The following is a 17,077-nucleotide window of genomic DNA, read 5'->3' on the forward strand; positions in this document are numbered from 1 at the left end:
ATGCCAAAACTTGTTTTAACTGGCAGGGCTTAGCAAAAAGTGTTGTATAGTACTGTAATGGATATCTCTGAGCATAAGTAAAGTGCCTTTTTCATTTCCTTAAATCAGTGGTTCTCAAACCTTTTGGGAGTTTTACTTTCAAGGTAAGTTTTGATTGCAAAGTGCTTCCTAGTTGTGATAGCAAACAGGAAATGCTTTGTGAGCTCTTCTTTTCAAAGTTCTAAGCCTCGAGGAGCCCTACAGGGCTTCTTGCACCTGTAGCAAGAAACCTGCAATAAGTAAAAGCACCCCTTTCACTTCCCTTAACGATATGATCCTGATCCTGGGGATTGTGTTGCTGTCCTTACACCTCCCCCTCCCCTAAAGGGACCAGGGAAGCTTTACATGAGCTGGTGGGACATGACCCACCAGTTTGAGAACCACTGCCCTAAGTACAGGTCCAGCCTATTTATGCATGGATTTTTTGTACAAGGATTTGACTCAACATGAATGGCCACTGCAAATGAGAAGGAATGTGCTGATCCCTGGAGAAGGGGAAAAGTGCATCCCTTTAAAATCAGTTTAAAAAACTGAACAGTCCTTTAACAAAAATCTCCTTAATATGAGAGGGGGGGGCAGCTGACTGACCATCCATCCATCCTTCTCTCTCCAACGGACTGCTCCCTTCCCCCTGAGCAGGAAAGGGAAAGAAAGGTGATCACTTTGCATTGGTGAAGGGAGGGGCTGAGTGAAGTGCCTTTCTTTTTAAGAGCTTGGAGGAGGACTGATTGATGAATTGTCTTCTTAATGACTCTTAACTTACATCCCAAAGGTCAGCAAGGCTATTTGTCAGTCACCTGAGCAAAGAAACTTTTTTTAAAGTTGATTTGCTATAGTGAGTTTTTTACCATCCAAGTGAGTGCTTGGAATGGAATCCAGGCAGATAATGAGGCTCAGCTGTAGTCTTGCATAGCCCTGAAATAAACTCCATGCAAAAGCAGTTCCAGGCTATTTTCTCTGCATTTCCTGCAGAAGTTGCAATTGCCTTAAAAAGCTAATTAGCATTTATATCACACACTACTTTATAACAGCCTCAGGATAAGGAAAAGTTAAATGGAAGGAAAAATAACTTCTTCATCTTTCTGACTCTGAGAATTAACTGATTACTCTGAGAATTAACTGATTCAAAGTTGTTACCTCACTTTCCTGGGAATTGATCAGTGCAGAAAAAATAACGAAACAAAGCAGATACAAAAAATAGATCGATTTGCAAACTGAAGCAATTGGTTCCTGGGACATTACTTAATATTACTGGGTTATTACTTAAAAATACAATTCGCACTTGTTATTTTCAGTTATTTATTGTTTGAATTTGTCTCAATAGATTAAAACCTTTTTAAAGGGCTTATGAACACTGACAAATCTGCAGTAAATTGGAAGGGGGTGGGTGTGCTGTTGAGCCCATGTACTTGAAAATGCATCTATAAATTTTGTGGGTTTTATACCCATACCTTCACCTCAGTCCAGGGTTTTTTTTATGGCGCAAGATGCGCCAGTCCCTTCTCCCACACTGCCAATCATCTGTCAGCAAACTTTCTGGGTCTGAGGAAATCCCAACCGCACCTGCTTGCTGAAAAGAGGCTAGTGTTTCCCTCTGAGGCTTTGCCCTTCTTAGGACATGATACTTCCTGGTTCAGGTGTATACTGTACTGTGTTTTCCTACCCTGACTTTCACAGGGGATCGTTTTTCCCATGTATTTGGCACTTTTGCTCTTCAACTATGGAAGTGGAGTTCTCCCATAGGGAAACCCCTTTTGAAAAAATTGACTCCCACCCCTGCTTCTAACAGAAAGTTTCTGGTTTGGGACTGATTCGGATGTTTCCCAGGGTAACCATCCATGGTCCTGAATGAGAAGCTTCCCATTTGTATCCAGTGGAGGCAAGCAAGTAAAGTATGCCTCTACCTCTGCCCACTTCACCCACACTATGATTTCGAGAAGCCATAAAAAAAAGTGGAGGACTTTTCAATGGGGAACATGACCCAAGGAAAGAAAGTGGTGCATCTGGAAGATGGGTCCCGTTAGGGAGAAGGGCGGGATAAAAATAAAGTTTTATTATTATTTATTATTATGTGGTTTTCATAACATTTTCTTTGTGTGCATGGAAAAACAAGCTCTACAACCACTTGGGGCATATCTGTTCTGCATCTTGGAGGTACATGGGTGTGATGACTTGCCTTTCTTAGGGTAGTGTCCCTTCAGGCTCTCCACCATTTCCAAACCTTGCAGTAGTGGGTCCAGAGCTGGAATCTTTTCATTCCCGTCATTTTCACCAGTGGGGTCTTTTGTGCACTCTTGATAAATTCTGTTCTTTACTAACAAAGTGGTAGATTTCATGAGGCATGTTGTTCAGGTCTGTAAAATCTATGTAGAGGACAGGATGACCAGAGTGGGCTTAATGAAGACTAACAGAAACCAAACAGGTCTGTGATCACATGTGATCCAAACAGGTCATGTGCTTCACACATGAAGCGGTGGTAATTTTAGCAGGCAAAGAGAACCACCCTTCTTGAGATGGGTGATGGGTTGAAACGGTACCCACCCCTCAGAATTGCACAATTTATTTTAAGCTTTTATTTTTTAGAGCTTCCAGGGAAACTTCCAGGGAAAACAATCTCCCCAAATCACCCATTGGACAAATTCTGTAAACCTGATCATGTTATGTTCTCCCCGGTGACTGGTGTGCTGGTGTGCTGGTGTTGGAAATCTATGGGGCATGACCCAACTTCACTTGCTTGCTACCCAGAATAACCAACCAGGTTGACCAGCCTCTGTTGTTGTAGCGCAACTCCTGGTCTGGTGACTGGAGCAGTGGTTTTAAGTTTGCAAGACTTTTTCTGGTTTTTTGTTCTCTGCCTCCATTCCTAAACAGATCTCTGTGACAGTACCTTCAAGAACACCGTAAATGACAGTGAAAACAGCCTCTGATTTGGACATACAATGCCCGTTGAGGTATTGGTCAAGAGTATTTGTTTTTTGAGGGAGCAGGTGTTTTTGATGACAGAGCAAAGTGCTCAGGGGGAAGGGAGGGGTCCACTGGAGAGAGAAGGATTGATGGATTTTCAGCCAGTTGCCTCCCCTCTCATTAAGGAGGCTATTGTTAAAGGACTGTTCGGTTTTTTTAAACTGATTTTAAAGGGATGCATTTTTCCCCTTCTCCAGGGATCAGCACATTCCTTCTCATTTGCAGTGGCCATTCATGTTGAGTCAAATCCGTGTATAAAAAATCCGTGAATAATTAGGCTGGACCTGTATTATGCGCAGAATGGGGAGAATTGTGTGTGACCTCATATTGCTTCTACTCTTCTGGGCTTGTGGAAAGTTGAGTCTTGCTTGGTAGGCCTCCATTAGCATGGCTTGCCTCTCCATAAAGGCTCTCAACTGCTGAGCGCTTTCCACATTGCCAACCTAAAGGTGAATTTCCAGAGATTTTTGAAGGTCAAGGGTCTCTAGCCTAGAGGTCTTGCCAAGGGCCAGCTCCTGGCCGTCTGCTGCTCCCTCCATCTGCACATCCCACTCTTGGGAGTCAGTGTCATGGAGATAGTCCAAGCTCTCTGTGACCTTCTCACTCATCTCCTGTTTCACCTGAGGAGGTCCCAGAAGTATTCCAGCCAGTGCTGCTTCTGCCAGTTCCTCAGATGCCACATCATGTTCATTGTGGTTATCTGGGGCCTCTGTTGCTGGACCTATAGAAAGGAAAGAACATTTCCAAATACTGATGGTGTAGTTCCTGCACAAAGTGTTGGTTTTGGTGGTGTTTGCTAAATACCCATCCCCCACTGTCCACCTCCCCTTCTCTCAAAACTGTTCTCTGGAAGGGATAGGGATCATTTGTCTGTATCCTCTGACACCTGTTTGGAAGGTGAAGAGCAGTATCCTCTGACACCTGTTTGGACGGTGAAGAGCAGTGGGGCTGAATGCGTCAACCATGACATTGTAGAACTTGTCCAACATGGATGGTCCTGGCAGTGGGTAGGCAGACTTGTCCAGGTCAGTGGGGAGCAGGTCAAAGACCACTTCATTGCTATTCACTTCTAAGTGTTCATTTCGGTAATGTAGCTCCACTACTGCACCAACCCTGAGCTGCTGAGGCAGGAAATAGCCACTCTATGGTCAATGCAGGGGCAGGTCCAGGATGTTGAAGAATAGAATGGTTTTTCTGGTGTGCCCACAATGACTTTCACCCTTCTTGGCCAGTTAGTAGGCCCTCTAATTTTCCTTGAATTTGCTTCTGCTAGCCTTGAAGTCCCAATGGTAGCCTTCAGGTTCTCTGAAATGTATTGGAAGTGCTCCATGTTTTAGCAAGAGCTACCTGGACCATGTCCTCCTGCCAAATGTCAGTAAATGCCCTGAGTTCCTCCTTGGCCCACAAAAGACTCCTTGGGTGGCAAGGAAGCACTCCCTGCTGAGAGTAGCTTCAGTTACCAAAATATTGCTTCCCTCCTTCTTGAGCCAAAGGTGAAGATGAACTGTAAAGGCTGAAGTTCTCAGACCTGCAGTTCAAACTAGTTCCACTTTTGTGCCTTTCCCTACTACTCTCCAGAAGCAAGGGGGTGGAGGCAGCAACCTTTTAAAGCTAGGACCAGTGAGAGTAGTAGCTATGGTACAGAAGCGTTCCCCAGGAGAATGGTCTAGGATGCCATCTTGACTACTAAACTCACATATATCAAGAAACATGTGGGTATTGTAAGTATACATCCAAAAACCCATGTGGAAAAATCTGAACTCGTGGATTGGGAGTGCAAAAAGTGACGAAGAGATACCTAGATGTTCTGTGGCATGAAACCCACATGAGTTTTATTTTCTAATGTGTGCTTTTTCTGTGGAAAATACCCATTACCATGTGGATTTCTGCATGTGGGCTGCAGTCACCACTCCTTGCATGAAGGGAATTTCTGGTTAGTGAATTGTTAGTGGTGATCAGACACTGTATTAATGACATTTGCTTCTGTGCAATAGTGCAAGGAGGTACACTAGCAGTACTTAAATTGTCTGTACAGAAGTATATACTTGGGCTTTACTGCCATCTTAAAAATGTGAAGGGGCTGATGACAGTGAGTAGCATGGGGAAAAAAAGAAAATGGGGGTGAGGAAAGAGAAAATGGCTGAGAATTGACTGCGACCACCAGAAAGAGTGGAGAACGTACTGGCAACACAAGCAACAACCCACAAGTCATCTCTATAAATAATAAATCTTCTCTAATTATTACAAATTTAACTGTATTTTTTCTGTGTTGGTGTGTAGGGGATTGCATGTGGTCCACGGCGATTCCAATTTTTGCCTCAGTGGTCCATGGGTTCCCAAGGTTTAGAACCACTGGACTAAAACAACGCACTGGCATGCTCTAGGCCAGGGGTCTCCAAACCTTTTGACCAGAGGGCTATATCAAATATCTGGCATTGTGTCAACGACCAGAAAAAAATTAATTTTAAATATGACATTTAAATAGAGATGGAACTTGGATGGATGAATAAATAAATGGGCTCAAAATTCCGGGATTTCTCCAAGCACCAACACATACCACAGAAATAAAGTACACACTTGAATGGACTCCCATTCCCCCAGGCCACAAGCAGCTTACTTAACCAATTTCTGCTCAACCTGCAGGTATACACATTTGATTTCCTGTTGCATATATGCAGTGTTGGACAGAAATGGCTTAAATGTACAGGAAGAAATATCTTAGAACCAGCACATCACAGGAAAGTTTCCAGGATTTCTCTCAGCACCAACAGACACCACAGAAATGAAACACACACTCAAATGGGCCCCCATTGCACCACCTTCCAAGCAGCTTACTTTAGTATACAGGAGTTAAATACCTCAGAACCAGCACATCACAGGAAACACCTGGAGCAGGTTCTGAGGGCCGGGGAGGCCTCTCTGACCACCAGAAAGCTCTCTAAGGCCTTCAGACGGCATGAAAAGTCACGCCTGTTTTTTTTTTGGAAAATCAGGAAGTGATGTTTTTTAGGCCTTTAAAAGGCATTTGAAAAGGCTTGTGCAGCCTCCCTGGCCCTCAGAACACCTTCCAGACATAGTCCGAGCACAGCTCCAGTTGTGTTTGGTGGAGTGGACCAGAGGCCATTGGGACCAGAGGCTGACCATGGGCCTCATCTGGCCTCTGTACTGGGGTTTGGAGACTCTTGCTCTAGGCACTGGAAAAGCTGGCTGAAAGCCATAAGACTAAGGAAGTGTTGCTGCTCTGGGTCAAAAACAGGGCTCCACCACTTTAAGCCAGGTACCAGTCAGGTGCAATATTTGGTGCCTTGGCCTCAATTCCAGCACAAAAAATAAGTCAGAGGGGGTGTTCGGACAATATGCAAAATCCAGGACTGTCCCAGGCAAACTGGGACATCTGGTCACCCTGTTGATAAAGCACCATGGAACATAAAGATTTTTCTAATTGGAGCTCAAGCCTCAGACATGCAAGTCAGCAAGTGCAGGGCAAACATAGTATTGTTTTGTTATATTTTCATGGTTTATTTTCATTCTAAGGATTGTTGTACTGTTAGCGAACTTGACAGTTTTTTAAATAGAAAGGTGGGCTATCCATGCTTATAATTTAACATAATTTGTGTGGCAAGATGGTAGTGCCATGGGATAGAAAACTTTCCAAAGTATTATGTTGGAAATTAGTGCTATACTAAGGTTTCTATTCTTAGGGAGACATTGTGACTGAATTCCTGTTTGCTAGTAATTTGTTGCTTTAAAATGATAGGGTAAATAACTAAGCTCTGAAAACCATGTTGAAAATAAATTGAATCTCAGGACTGTGGTTAATTGTATATTCCACCTGCATATTAACACTTTCACGACTGTAATGGATGCCAAGACACTTATAAATGTATAAAAGTACATTTATAAATATATGTACTTATAATCCCATCTTCCTTTCTCAGAGAGTTTTTTTACTCTGCAGTGGCATTGAAAATATTGGACCAAATTGTAGTAGTGATCTGTTAAAAAAAAAAGTTGGAGAATTCCCAGTTATTGGTTGAAGAGAAATGTGAAAATCTTGAAGTAAAAACTACTTTTGCAATTACTAATCATTAGTTTTGTATAATTAATAATTTTATTAATTAATTGGGCAATTAATACACTCTTTGTTTGTTATGCTTGTGTCCCAAAAGATGACAAGGAATGATTAAATTGAAACCTAGAACTATCAGATTTCCCAAATCTTTGGAATATCATAATGTGTGTCAGGATTGGCAACAGGACTGTGAACTGTATGCAGGCATGCAGGACTCAGCAAGAGAAAAAAACTCAAGTCACTGAAGAGCCTGGGCATTTAGAAATTGGATGCCTGTAAATTGGAAACTTTTATTCTAATTGTTGTATAGTTCTAAATGCCTTGGGATCATCTTGTGGGATATGATGTGGAGAGTTGGAATGTTACTTGTAGATGGCGTACACCGGGATGTCAAACACATTTCATCCTGGGGGCCACATTGGATTTATGGCACCTGCTGAGGGCCAAACTCCACATGTGGCACCCAGAAGTGACCTAAACACAGGAAGTAATGTCACTTCCTGCTTTTTAAAAGCGAAGGCTTTCCCCCTCACTTTGCTGCCTCCCCCACTGCAGACCCCATTCTACCATCAAGCATCCCCTACCTCCAGCCACCGCGGACCCAATTCTGCCACCAAGCATCCCCTGCCCGCCAAGCCTCCAAGTTGCCCCTCAGACCCCATTCTACCACAAAGGACCCCCTGCTTTCTAGCCAGCCAAGCCTCTCGGTCGCTCCCCCAGCCCCCACCTACCTGCTACTAGTCAGGGCCGGAGGGAGTTCCAGGGCCGGGGATGTCATGCACAGTGGTTCCGGCTCCTAGACCCACTCTGGCCGCGAATGGAGGGAGGACTGAAGGCTGGGGATGCTGTGCGCGGGTGCTCCAGTCCTCAGTCGCCCCTGCTCGTGCCGGGGATGCTGCGTGTGATTGCTCTGGCCCTCAAAACTCTCCCTGGCTGCGGGCAAGCCCTGCTTGCGCCCGGAAGGAGGGCCGGGGATGCCGCGTATGGGTGCTCCAGCCCTCAGTTGCCCCTTCTGGCCATGGGCGAGCCCTGTTTGCACCTGGAGGGAGGAACGAGGGCCGGGTACACCATGTGTGGCATCCCCGACCCTCGGAACTCTCTTTGGCTGCGGGCGAGCCCTGCTTGCACCCCAAGGGGGGAGGACTGAGGGCTGGGGATGCCACATGCAGGTGCTCCAGCCCTCAGTCACCCCTTCTGGCTGCGGGCAAGGCCACTTGCAGCCGGATGGAGGACCGAGGATGCCGTGTGCGGCTGCTCTGGCCCTTGGAACTCTCTCTCCAGCCACAGAGCTCTGGTCGCGGTTGGAGCAAGTGGGGGTGAGGCAGCCCCAGAACTCCCCCATGGCTGGGGGGCTGCCCGAAATGACTCTGTGGGCTGGATCTGGCCCGCGGGCCATATCTTTGACACCCCTGTTCTAACCTTTCTAATATGCTAATTTTCCTGCATGCAGGTGTTTTTGTTTGTTTTGTTTTTAATGGAGGTGAATTCAGTTATATGAGCCCCGTCTGAAGTACTACTTCCCAAACAAAGGCTCACTACCTCACTGAAGATTCTACCTATCTGGTTGTAAAATGTGTATGTTCTAAGTAGCTTTCATACTGAGAAGGTAATTTGTTCAATGATAACTTGTCTGATTACTAGCAGATGTGGTGAAATTGCATCTTGGATGTATGGAGGCAACACAATTCAGGTGCAACAGCTTGTATATCATTGTTAGATACAAGTTAGATATCAGTGTGACAAATGCCTTATCTAATTCCAATTATTTTCTCCCCTAGATTTTGAAACGGCATCATGGCTCATTCAAAGACAAGAGCCAATGATGGAAAAATTACGTATCCTCCAGGAGTTAAAGAAATATCTGATAAAATTTCTAAAGAAGAGATGGTGCGGCGGTTAAAAGTGAGTAAGCAGCTTATTGTATTTGGGAAACTCATTTTGAGCAGTTCAGAATCATGTGAATATTACACTTTACTAATATGATAGTTTATTTTTTGCGTATTTCTCCCATCACTTTTTCAGTTATACAATGTAAAGGAGCAGCAGTATATTGTGATCAGCCTGTTAAATATGATTAGAATGTTTCTTACTAAGTTTTTAAATGTTCAGAGGTACAGGTGCTCTGTGGGCGCCTTAATATAGCAGTAGGTGACATTTTGGGTAAGCACTGTGTCTTGTAGTGCTGCATCAGTGGTATTCATCAGGTATATCTCTAGCAAGATAATCTCTTAAATTTCTGTCTCAATGAAAGACCAAGGCAGAGTGCAGGTGCTTGAAACCTAATTTGTCAAGCCAGCATAATATTTGAGACTGCATACAGTCTTTACTGCTTTCATGGCAAAAAGATTTAAGTCACCTCCTTAATTTCCAATTTCTCATGCTTTTTGGACCATGAGTGAAAATGGCCAGCCCCATAGCATTTCCTGATTAAATGGAAGTTTTTTGTATTTGAATTTCCTAAGGTTTTGAGATGGATGCAATGATGATCATTCTGCTTTTTCAGTGGAAAAAAGAACAAAGTTGAAATCTCTAATACATGCCCTCTCTGTGCAGGGTGGTGGGTGGGATGGTATCAGGAGGAGGCCACAGGCTAAGGAAAATAGGGTCTAGTTGTTGACTCTCATGACTCTTCTTGCTCTTTTTTCACTGGATCAGCAGCTGAATGGGGGGAGGGCTCTAGTAAGTCTGTCTGCTGTTATCATCGCAGATGGAGAAGACCAGACAGAGGGGGGCTGTCTGAGGAATTCCTGCCCAAGATGCAGAACCCCATAGTACTGATTTAAAATCAAATCACTATACTGTCTGTGAGTGATCAGATGTGAAAACCCACCAAGCTGCTTAAGAGTGTAGCACATAAAACCTCCCAGGTATGGCAACAGGGAGCCCTCCATATCCACAGACCCTGTATCCGTGGTTTCACTTAACCACAGATCAGAGTCGCGGCCCCCCGTTCCCCCTGTGCACCCCCTGTAGAGGCAAGGGAACTGGGCTCCCCTTACCTCCAAAAGGTCCTCTGAGGTTATTCTCTCCCACCACTTTGTAAAGACAGAGATTTAGTTACCCAGTGAGTTGACGCATGCTAATAAGAATCTTGGCTACTTTAGAAAAGGACCAAATGCATACAAGCACACGGCTTTTGTACAAGCACAAAGGAAAAGATCTGCTATAGGAGTGTCCAAGCAGTTTTTTTGGCTGCTGTTTAGAGTGCCACTCGAGGAAGTGTGCAAAGTCGTATTTTTCAAATAGATGGCTAGAGGGGCGTTCTCTTCCTTTTTTCACAACACCAGAACCAGGGAGCGTCTTCTGACATTGACTGTTTGGAGAGTTCAAATGGATAAAAGGAAATATTACTTTACCCAGTTTGTAATGAATATGTGGAACTTTTTTCCAAAGACTGTGGGGGTGGTACCTGACCTAGATGCCTTAAAAGGGAATGGACAGATTTATAGAGGTAAAGTATTGCAGGTTAAGAGCCTACCTCTGAATGCCAGATGGAAGGGACTGGCACCAGGATATTGACATCTTGTCGTCTTGTGTGCTCCCTGAGGTCTCTGGGGGCCATTGTGATAAGCAGGAAGTTGGCCTAGATGGGCCCTCTTATGTTAACTCAGAATCTGTGGACAATGTAAGCAGGTGAGACTTGCCACAAAACAATGAATGATACCAAGGCAAATCAATCAGAAAATAGATCACACATACCACCCTCACTCTCTGTTGAAGTAGCTGAATTTTTCTGAACAAATTTCTGTTCTTTTCAGATAACTATGTGGCAGGCAGAAAAACAGCATTTCGCCTTTACAAGCCCTAAGATTCTATCAGATGTAAAATTTGAAACCTTCATTCAATCTTCCTGAAGTTTGACACATAGTAACTAGGTCATAGTCTCCACCACCTTGCCAAAGTTGTGTGAGTGTTTGTGTGTGTTTTTTTTGTTTGCTGAGGGAACATTGCATCTATTAGCAGATTCTTTTACTGACAAAAAGTATTCTACCTTTGAGCAGTGGTATGGCAGGCAGAAATGAATTGAAAACTGATTGCAGTCTTGGGTGTATTTCCTCAGAAGTAAGCCTTGATTACTTTATTACTGTCAAGTGAACATGCTGTAATCCTATGCACATTTAGCTGGGGAATTAGCGCCATCAAAACAGTCTGAGACTTATGGAAAAGGCTTCAGGAGTCAACCTCGAGGCAAAATCCGGAGCCGGAGTCCCTGAGGCAGTTCGTGGCTGAACACAGTCACGTTCTGGCAACTCCTGCGACGCCGCTGGAACCAACCGTATTGGCCTCTGCCTTTCCATTGGACCATTTCAGCGACGTGGAGAGGGGGGATTTGCTGCATGGGTAACAGCCTATCCTCCATACCTACTTTACCCAGGCTTCACGCACTGGAGAGGACACTGTTCCAGAACCACCATTCAGAGCGTGACACCATAGTCTTCCGAGACTGAAGGATGCCAACAAGTATTAGTAGTAGTAGTAGTATTTGTATACCGCTTTTCAACTAAAGTTCACAAAGAGAAAAATCAATAATGGCTCCCTGTCCCAAAAGGACTCACAATCTAAAAAGATGCAAAAGAACACCAGCAGACAGCCACTAGAGCAGACACTGCTGGATTGAGGTGGGCCAGTTACTCTCCCCCTGCTAAAAAGAGGAGCACCCACTTAAAAGAGTGCCTCTTACCCAGTTAGCAGGGGTTACTCTTACTCTTGTGTAAATGTGTGCATACCCCTCCCAATTCAGACATTATTCATTGTTTCTTATTATTGACTCAGGAAATAACCTCACTACTTCTCAGTGGGGAGAGACAACAATGATTCAGCTCTCTCTCGAGGCCCTCAAGAATTAATTGATCCTCCCCAATTTTGGTTTTGAACTAGAGGGCCCTGGTTTTGAAATAGAGAGGTGTAATAGTAAAATACTGTGCTTTTATCTTCTCCAGGCTGGTTAATTATTAAGAGTTGAATCTCTTCCATTCCTTAACAGAATTTAGTCCAATATACACGTTTACTCAGACATAAGTCCTACTGAGTTCAAAGGGATTTACTCTCAAGAAAGTGTGTTGCATGGATTATGAAATATGGGGGGAGGGACCCAGTGCAATGCTGCAGTTACTTACCTGGGAATCATGTGCAGCCCTCCAGAGGTCATGCATGGCTTCCTGACCTCAGAATCCTCCAGGACACAGCAGGAAGTCATTTCCTGTTCATGCCAGCAACTTCTGGTCACATCCGGGAGGTGTTCTGAGGTCTTCCAGACACTGGTTCAACACCTACAGATGATCAGATCCATAGAGGCCGAGCCCACGGATAAGGGCCCCTCTATACTTTCTCTGAACCAAATTTTGGGAGAATTGGGCAAGCAGTTTTATTTTTGTTAAGAAGAGAGTGGTTGGATTTGTGTTATATCTTGCACATTTCCCCCCAAATCAGGACCAAATTTGAGGAGATGTTAGGTCATGATGTCTAATTAGTCAGCATCAAATTTCAGGAGGATTGAATAAACTGTGTTTGATATTATGAACAAAAGAGTTTTATATCTGGGCTGCTCTTTGCATGGCAGGTGGCAGCCATGTTTGAGTACAAATAAAAGGTTCCAGACATCATCGACCCCCCCCCCCCCCATGGCTATGTTCAATATTATCTACCCTTTCAGTTCTTCACTGAGTACAGTGCCTTTAAATGTGAATAATTCAAAAAACTACTTGGTGGTATTTCTTAAAAGTAAGAAAAGAATATGTATCTTTCAAAATGGAAATTTGTGTAAACACTTTCAGGAACATAAACTCAAAGAGAATTTAAATTATCTCTGATTAAAAAAAGTTGCCAGTATCAGGGTAGTGCTTACATTCTGGATAGTATTTTAAACTGTTTTATCTCCCTCATTTGTCAAAGGATTTGCAACAGAATTTGGAGGGAAACAGAGTCTGACTTAGTTACTCCATTATGAATTTTGGTATGTGATTGTATGGAGGGTCTGGATTATATGACCAATAGAGAATGTGCAGGGCTTATAATGCTTGACTGTTTTTTCATTTTTCTGTAATATAGGCACTGTTGTACCTCTCTAATAAAAGTAAGGTGTAAGAGAATCATGACCTGCTTTTTCATATTTCCTTCACTAGATGTGGTGTTGCCTTGTTGTCATACTGCAGAAGATCGATCAAAGCATTTTAAGCATAAAAGCTGGAGAAACTTGCATAATTTGTGTTCATTTTAAATAAAAGAGAAAATCCTCAAGGTTCTCAGTGAAACGGATATTTAAATTACATTCTGAGTAGACTGAGCATTGTACCAGTGTGGTAGAGTGGGTAGAGTAATATGCATAGATGAGAAAGATACTGATTCAAGTTTTCTGTTCAGCCATAAAAGCTCATTGGGTGACCTAGGACTAATTGCTGTGTCTCACACTCGGATATTACACAGCATAAATTAGAATAAAATGAACATACACATATAGCTGGGTTGGCTGGTGCCTGGGGTTGGGTGATGGAATGACACCTCTGCATCCTCCTGGGCAGTTGTTTTCTGTTTACATGTACTGAGGTAGGAGATTTGATTCCTGCCAGAGGAAACAGGGAGGCTGTGTCTCAGTTTAACAAACACAAAACAAAACAAAAAACCCAATGGGAGGGGCCCTAACTCAGTGGAAGACCTCCTGCTTTGTATGCAGAAGGTCCTAGGTTCAATCTACAGATAGGGCAAACAAAAATTTCTGTCTAAAACGACTTGGAGAGCTGCTGATAGATGTTGTTGACAATATTGAGCTAGATGGACCACTGGTCTGACTCAGTATAAGGCAGCTTGTGTTTTCTTGATTAAAATAATTTTGTCTGTAAATTCTTGAGGATGCAAACCTGTTCCTACTGTGTATCGTTGCCTTGTTCATTTGGGTGTCAATACTTATATTTCAGAGGTGAAATATAAACATTAATTGATTTATAAACTAGTATTGGTGCAAGTATATTCTGTTCTCTTGATGTAAGAAAGAAAAGCTTTTTCTTCAGGAAAATGACAAAATATGCACAAATGATTTAAGAGGTAAAGGTTGCCTCTCTGGATTTGTGTATGTGTTTTTAATATTGACTGGTTTATTCATAGAATGTTACTTACATTGGAACTTTCCTTTGGCAGATGGTTGTAAAAACCTTCATGGATATGGATCAGGACTCGGAAGAAGAAAAGGAGCTTTATTTAAATCTTGCTTTACATCTTGCTTCTGATTTTTTTCTCAAGCATCCTGACAAAGATGTACGCTTGCTAGTAGCATGTTGTCTTGCTGATATTTTTAGAATATATGCTCCTGAGGCACCATACACTTCACCAGATAAACTTAAGGTAAGATTGTATGTATGTCCTATCTTCTCTGAATCTGGATGTGAAATAATGCTACTTTGTTGCCACACAATTTTTGGATTAGATAATATTTTCAAAAGCTCTTAAACCTCTTGCTGTGAGGTTAGTTGGGTTCTATTGATGTATTATTGCAACAATATAGAGAGGAAAGTTGCTGTAAGGCATAGCCCTGCTCCTCTATAGATTGTCTTTAAGTAAATGCCAATAATCTGATTCTCATTTTATGCAATGTGCTGCAAGCAATTTTCACCCCATTATCAAGAGGAGTTTCTGTTTATGGAAGCTGTCTTTTCTGTGAAAGAGTTAAATGCAGACCAATGTGTTCAGGTCTAAGGCACCATGTTTCTAATACTTATTTCAAATGATGTATTAATTTTGTCATAAAGTAGCAAAGTAGAAATATGTTAGTGCCTCTAAAGCAGGGGTGTCAAACATAAGGCCCGGGGGCCGGATGTGGCCCACAGAAGTTTTTCCAGCCCTCAGGCTCTCAGCTGCTGAGCAGTGCTGAGGTGTTATTGCTATAAGGACTACCCACTTGAAAATTGGGCTCTCCCATAACGTGAAATGTGATCAAGATTTGTGTATTTTCTCTTCTGTCATTTGCAGCTAGTGAGTTCCTAAGTGAAAAAAATTGTTTATTTTTGGTTATGACCTGATTAATGACACCATTTCCTACCTAATGACATCACTTTTGGCTCTCAGCAGGCACCATGAATGCTGTTGGGCCCTTGGTATGAAACGGGTTTGACACCCCTGCTCTAAAGCAACACTGTCCAAAATCTGATCAGGGTGCCTTGACCTATTTTGAACCATAGTATCAAGTACTAGATGCTTGGTAGTGTCCCAAGATGAGAACTGGGTCACATAAAGTAGGACAGCACACATAATAACTGCTTCTTTAAGTGGGCTGTTGACATGGTTCAGTAGTTGAATGGTCTGCAGGCAACACTTCTAAAAAATAAGTTTGCATTGTATATGTCTTCAGACCCTAAACTTGTGTGTGGTGAGGTGAAAAATCAGCATCTTATTTGAACGTAAGAGTAATTGTATCTTTAGTAGTCCGCTTTTGAGGGCAAAAAGGTAATCAGTCATTTTGTTGAGTTTATTTCTAGATTGCTTGAAAAGTCAGTATGATGTGGCTACATTGTGCATGTACAGGGACACATTTATTTAGTGACAGTGGCTGCACCGCAGACACTCACCCATAAGTCGATCTCACAGATAAGCAGAAGGCAGGTTTTGAGTCCAAATCATGGAATTTTCTATGACCCCCAGATAAGTCGGGGGTTAAACTTAGGGGGGGTCTGACTATAATTTTGTCTGATTTTACCTGAGGCCAGGTAACCTTCCAGTAATTGTTACCTAAAAACTGTACAGTTTCTAATTTATTAAAAATACAATAAAAGATCATAAGGTGCATTTTTGTTCATTAACTTTTAAAATTCTGGTCTTCACAACATTTGTTTAAACACTGTCAGAGTAAGTGTTGTGCCTATAAACAACATACCAGTAGAACCATTAGTCAAATCCTTCTTTAAGGTGCCTGGTGCGTTAAGCCAGGGACTCTACATATGACACGCAACATGCAATTGGGAGTGTGCAGTTCAGTTCACAGCAGGGAGACAAGCTGCAAGGACTGAGCTGCGCACAGTTGCAACCCTATTTACTCAGAAGCAGACCCACTGCTTTCCATGGTGTTACTCTTAAGTAACGGTGCATTGCAGCCTGGGACCTTGTTTCAGATGGAAAGGAGGATCCCATCCTGGGGTTTTAAAAACCAGACTCCTAAACTTGGGTGTGTGTGTGTGAAATTCTTTGCAAATGACTTGCCAGGAATGTTCAGAGGCAGCAGCAAAAGAAGGAGGCATTTCCCTTCTTTTCCAAACTGGAAGGGAGACAAAGGGGCTTCTGGGAATTGTGGGGAGGCTTTGTGAGAGTATGTGCTGCATTCCATAGCAGCAGCCCATACAGACTACAGTTCCCAGAAATGCCTTCACTTCTCTTCCTGTCTGAAGAAGAGGCTAAAATGGCTTTTTCTCCACCTGCTACCTGCTTCTCAGCCCATTTCCAGGCCCCCCCACTTCACCAGACAGCTGCTGAGCTTCCATAAGCTTCCCAGAGGGTCCCGCCCCCCACTGCATTGACCCGGGTATAAGTCAACCTAGGATCTCAGGCTCCATTTTTAGGCATACATTTTTTTCGACCTATAGGTGAGTATATATGGTGATTTTTTTCCCCCTAGTCTGTTGCAAGGAATAGCTGGGCAATTTGCTTTATAGCCTAATCATAACTAATGTAACCACACCATTATGATCTCTCATCATGCAGTAAGACTAGGGTTTGCTATTGTTAGAAGAACTTATGTTTCCTGCAAGTGCAGTACAAAAAGGTGTTTTGAATGCAGGCTTTGTTGTGAACATTTTGGGCCATGCTTGTAATTGTCTTTTATACTGAGCAGTCTTCATCCAGACTTGTACTCTGTGCCAAACTTCCATGCTAGACTGTACAGTCTGCCAGTCATGTCCCTTGGGGCTGGGATACATCTAGGTGTACTGAATACACAGCATATAGTATGTTCTGTAGATATTACAAGTAGTAGAACTTTTTTTGCCTATGTTTCTAAAGTAGCAATCCTTAAAAGATGAGCAG

The 17,077-nt window shown here is 43.0% G+C and overlaps 1 protein-coding gene across 1 annotated transcript in view; it reads left to right on the forward strand.

The window, feature by feature from the left end:
- PDS5B (PDS5 cohesin associated factor B) overlaps positions 1-17,077 on the forward strand; it is a 97,689-nt gene that overhangs the window by 9,590 nt on the left and 71,022 nt on the right. The window contains exons 2-3 of the mRNA XM_066619848.1: positions 8,854-8,977; positions 14,207-14,410. Of these exons, the coding sequence (XP_066475945.1) occupies positions 8,870-8,977; positions 14,207-14,410 (312 nt within the window). The 5' untranslated portion in view covers positions 8,854-8,869. The remainder of the gene's footprint in view (positions 1-8,853; positions 8,978-14,206; positions 14,411-17,077) is intronic.

Source organism: Tiliqua scincoides, chromosome 3 (genome assembly GCF_035046505.1).
Source record: "Tiliqua scincoides isolate rTilSci1 chromosome 3, rTilSci1.hap2, whole genome shotgun sequence".
Lineage (NCBI taxonomy): Eukaryota > Metazoa > Chordata > Lepidosauria > Squamata > Scincidae > Tiliqua > Tiliqua scincoides.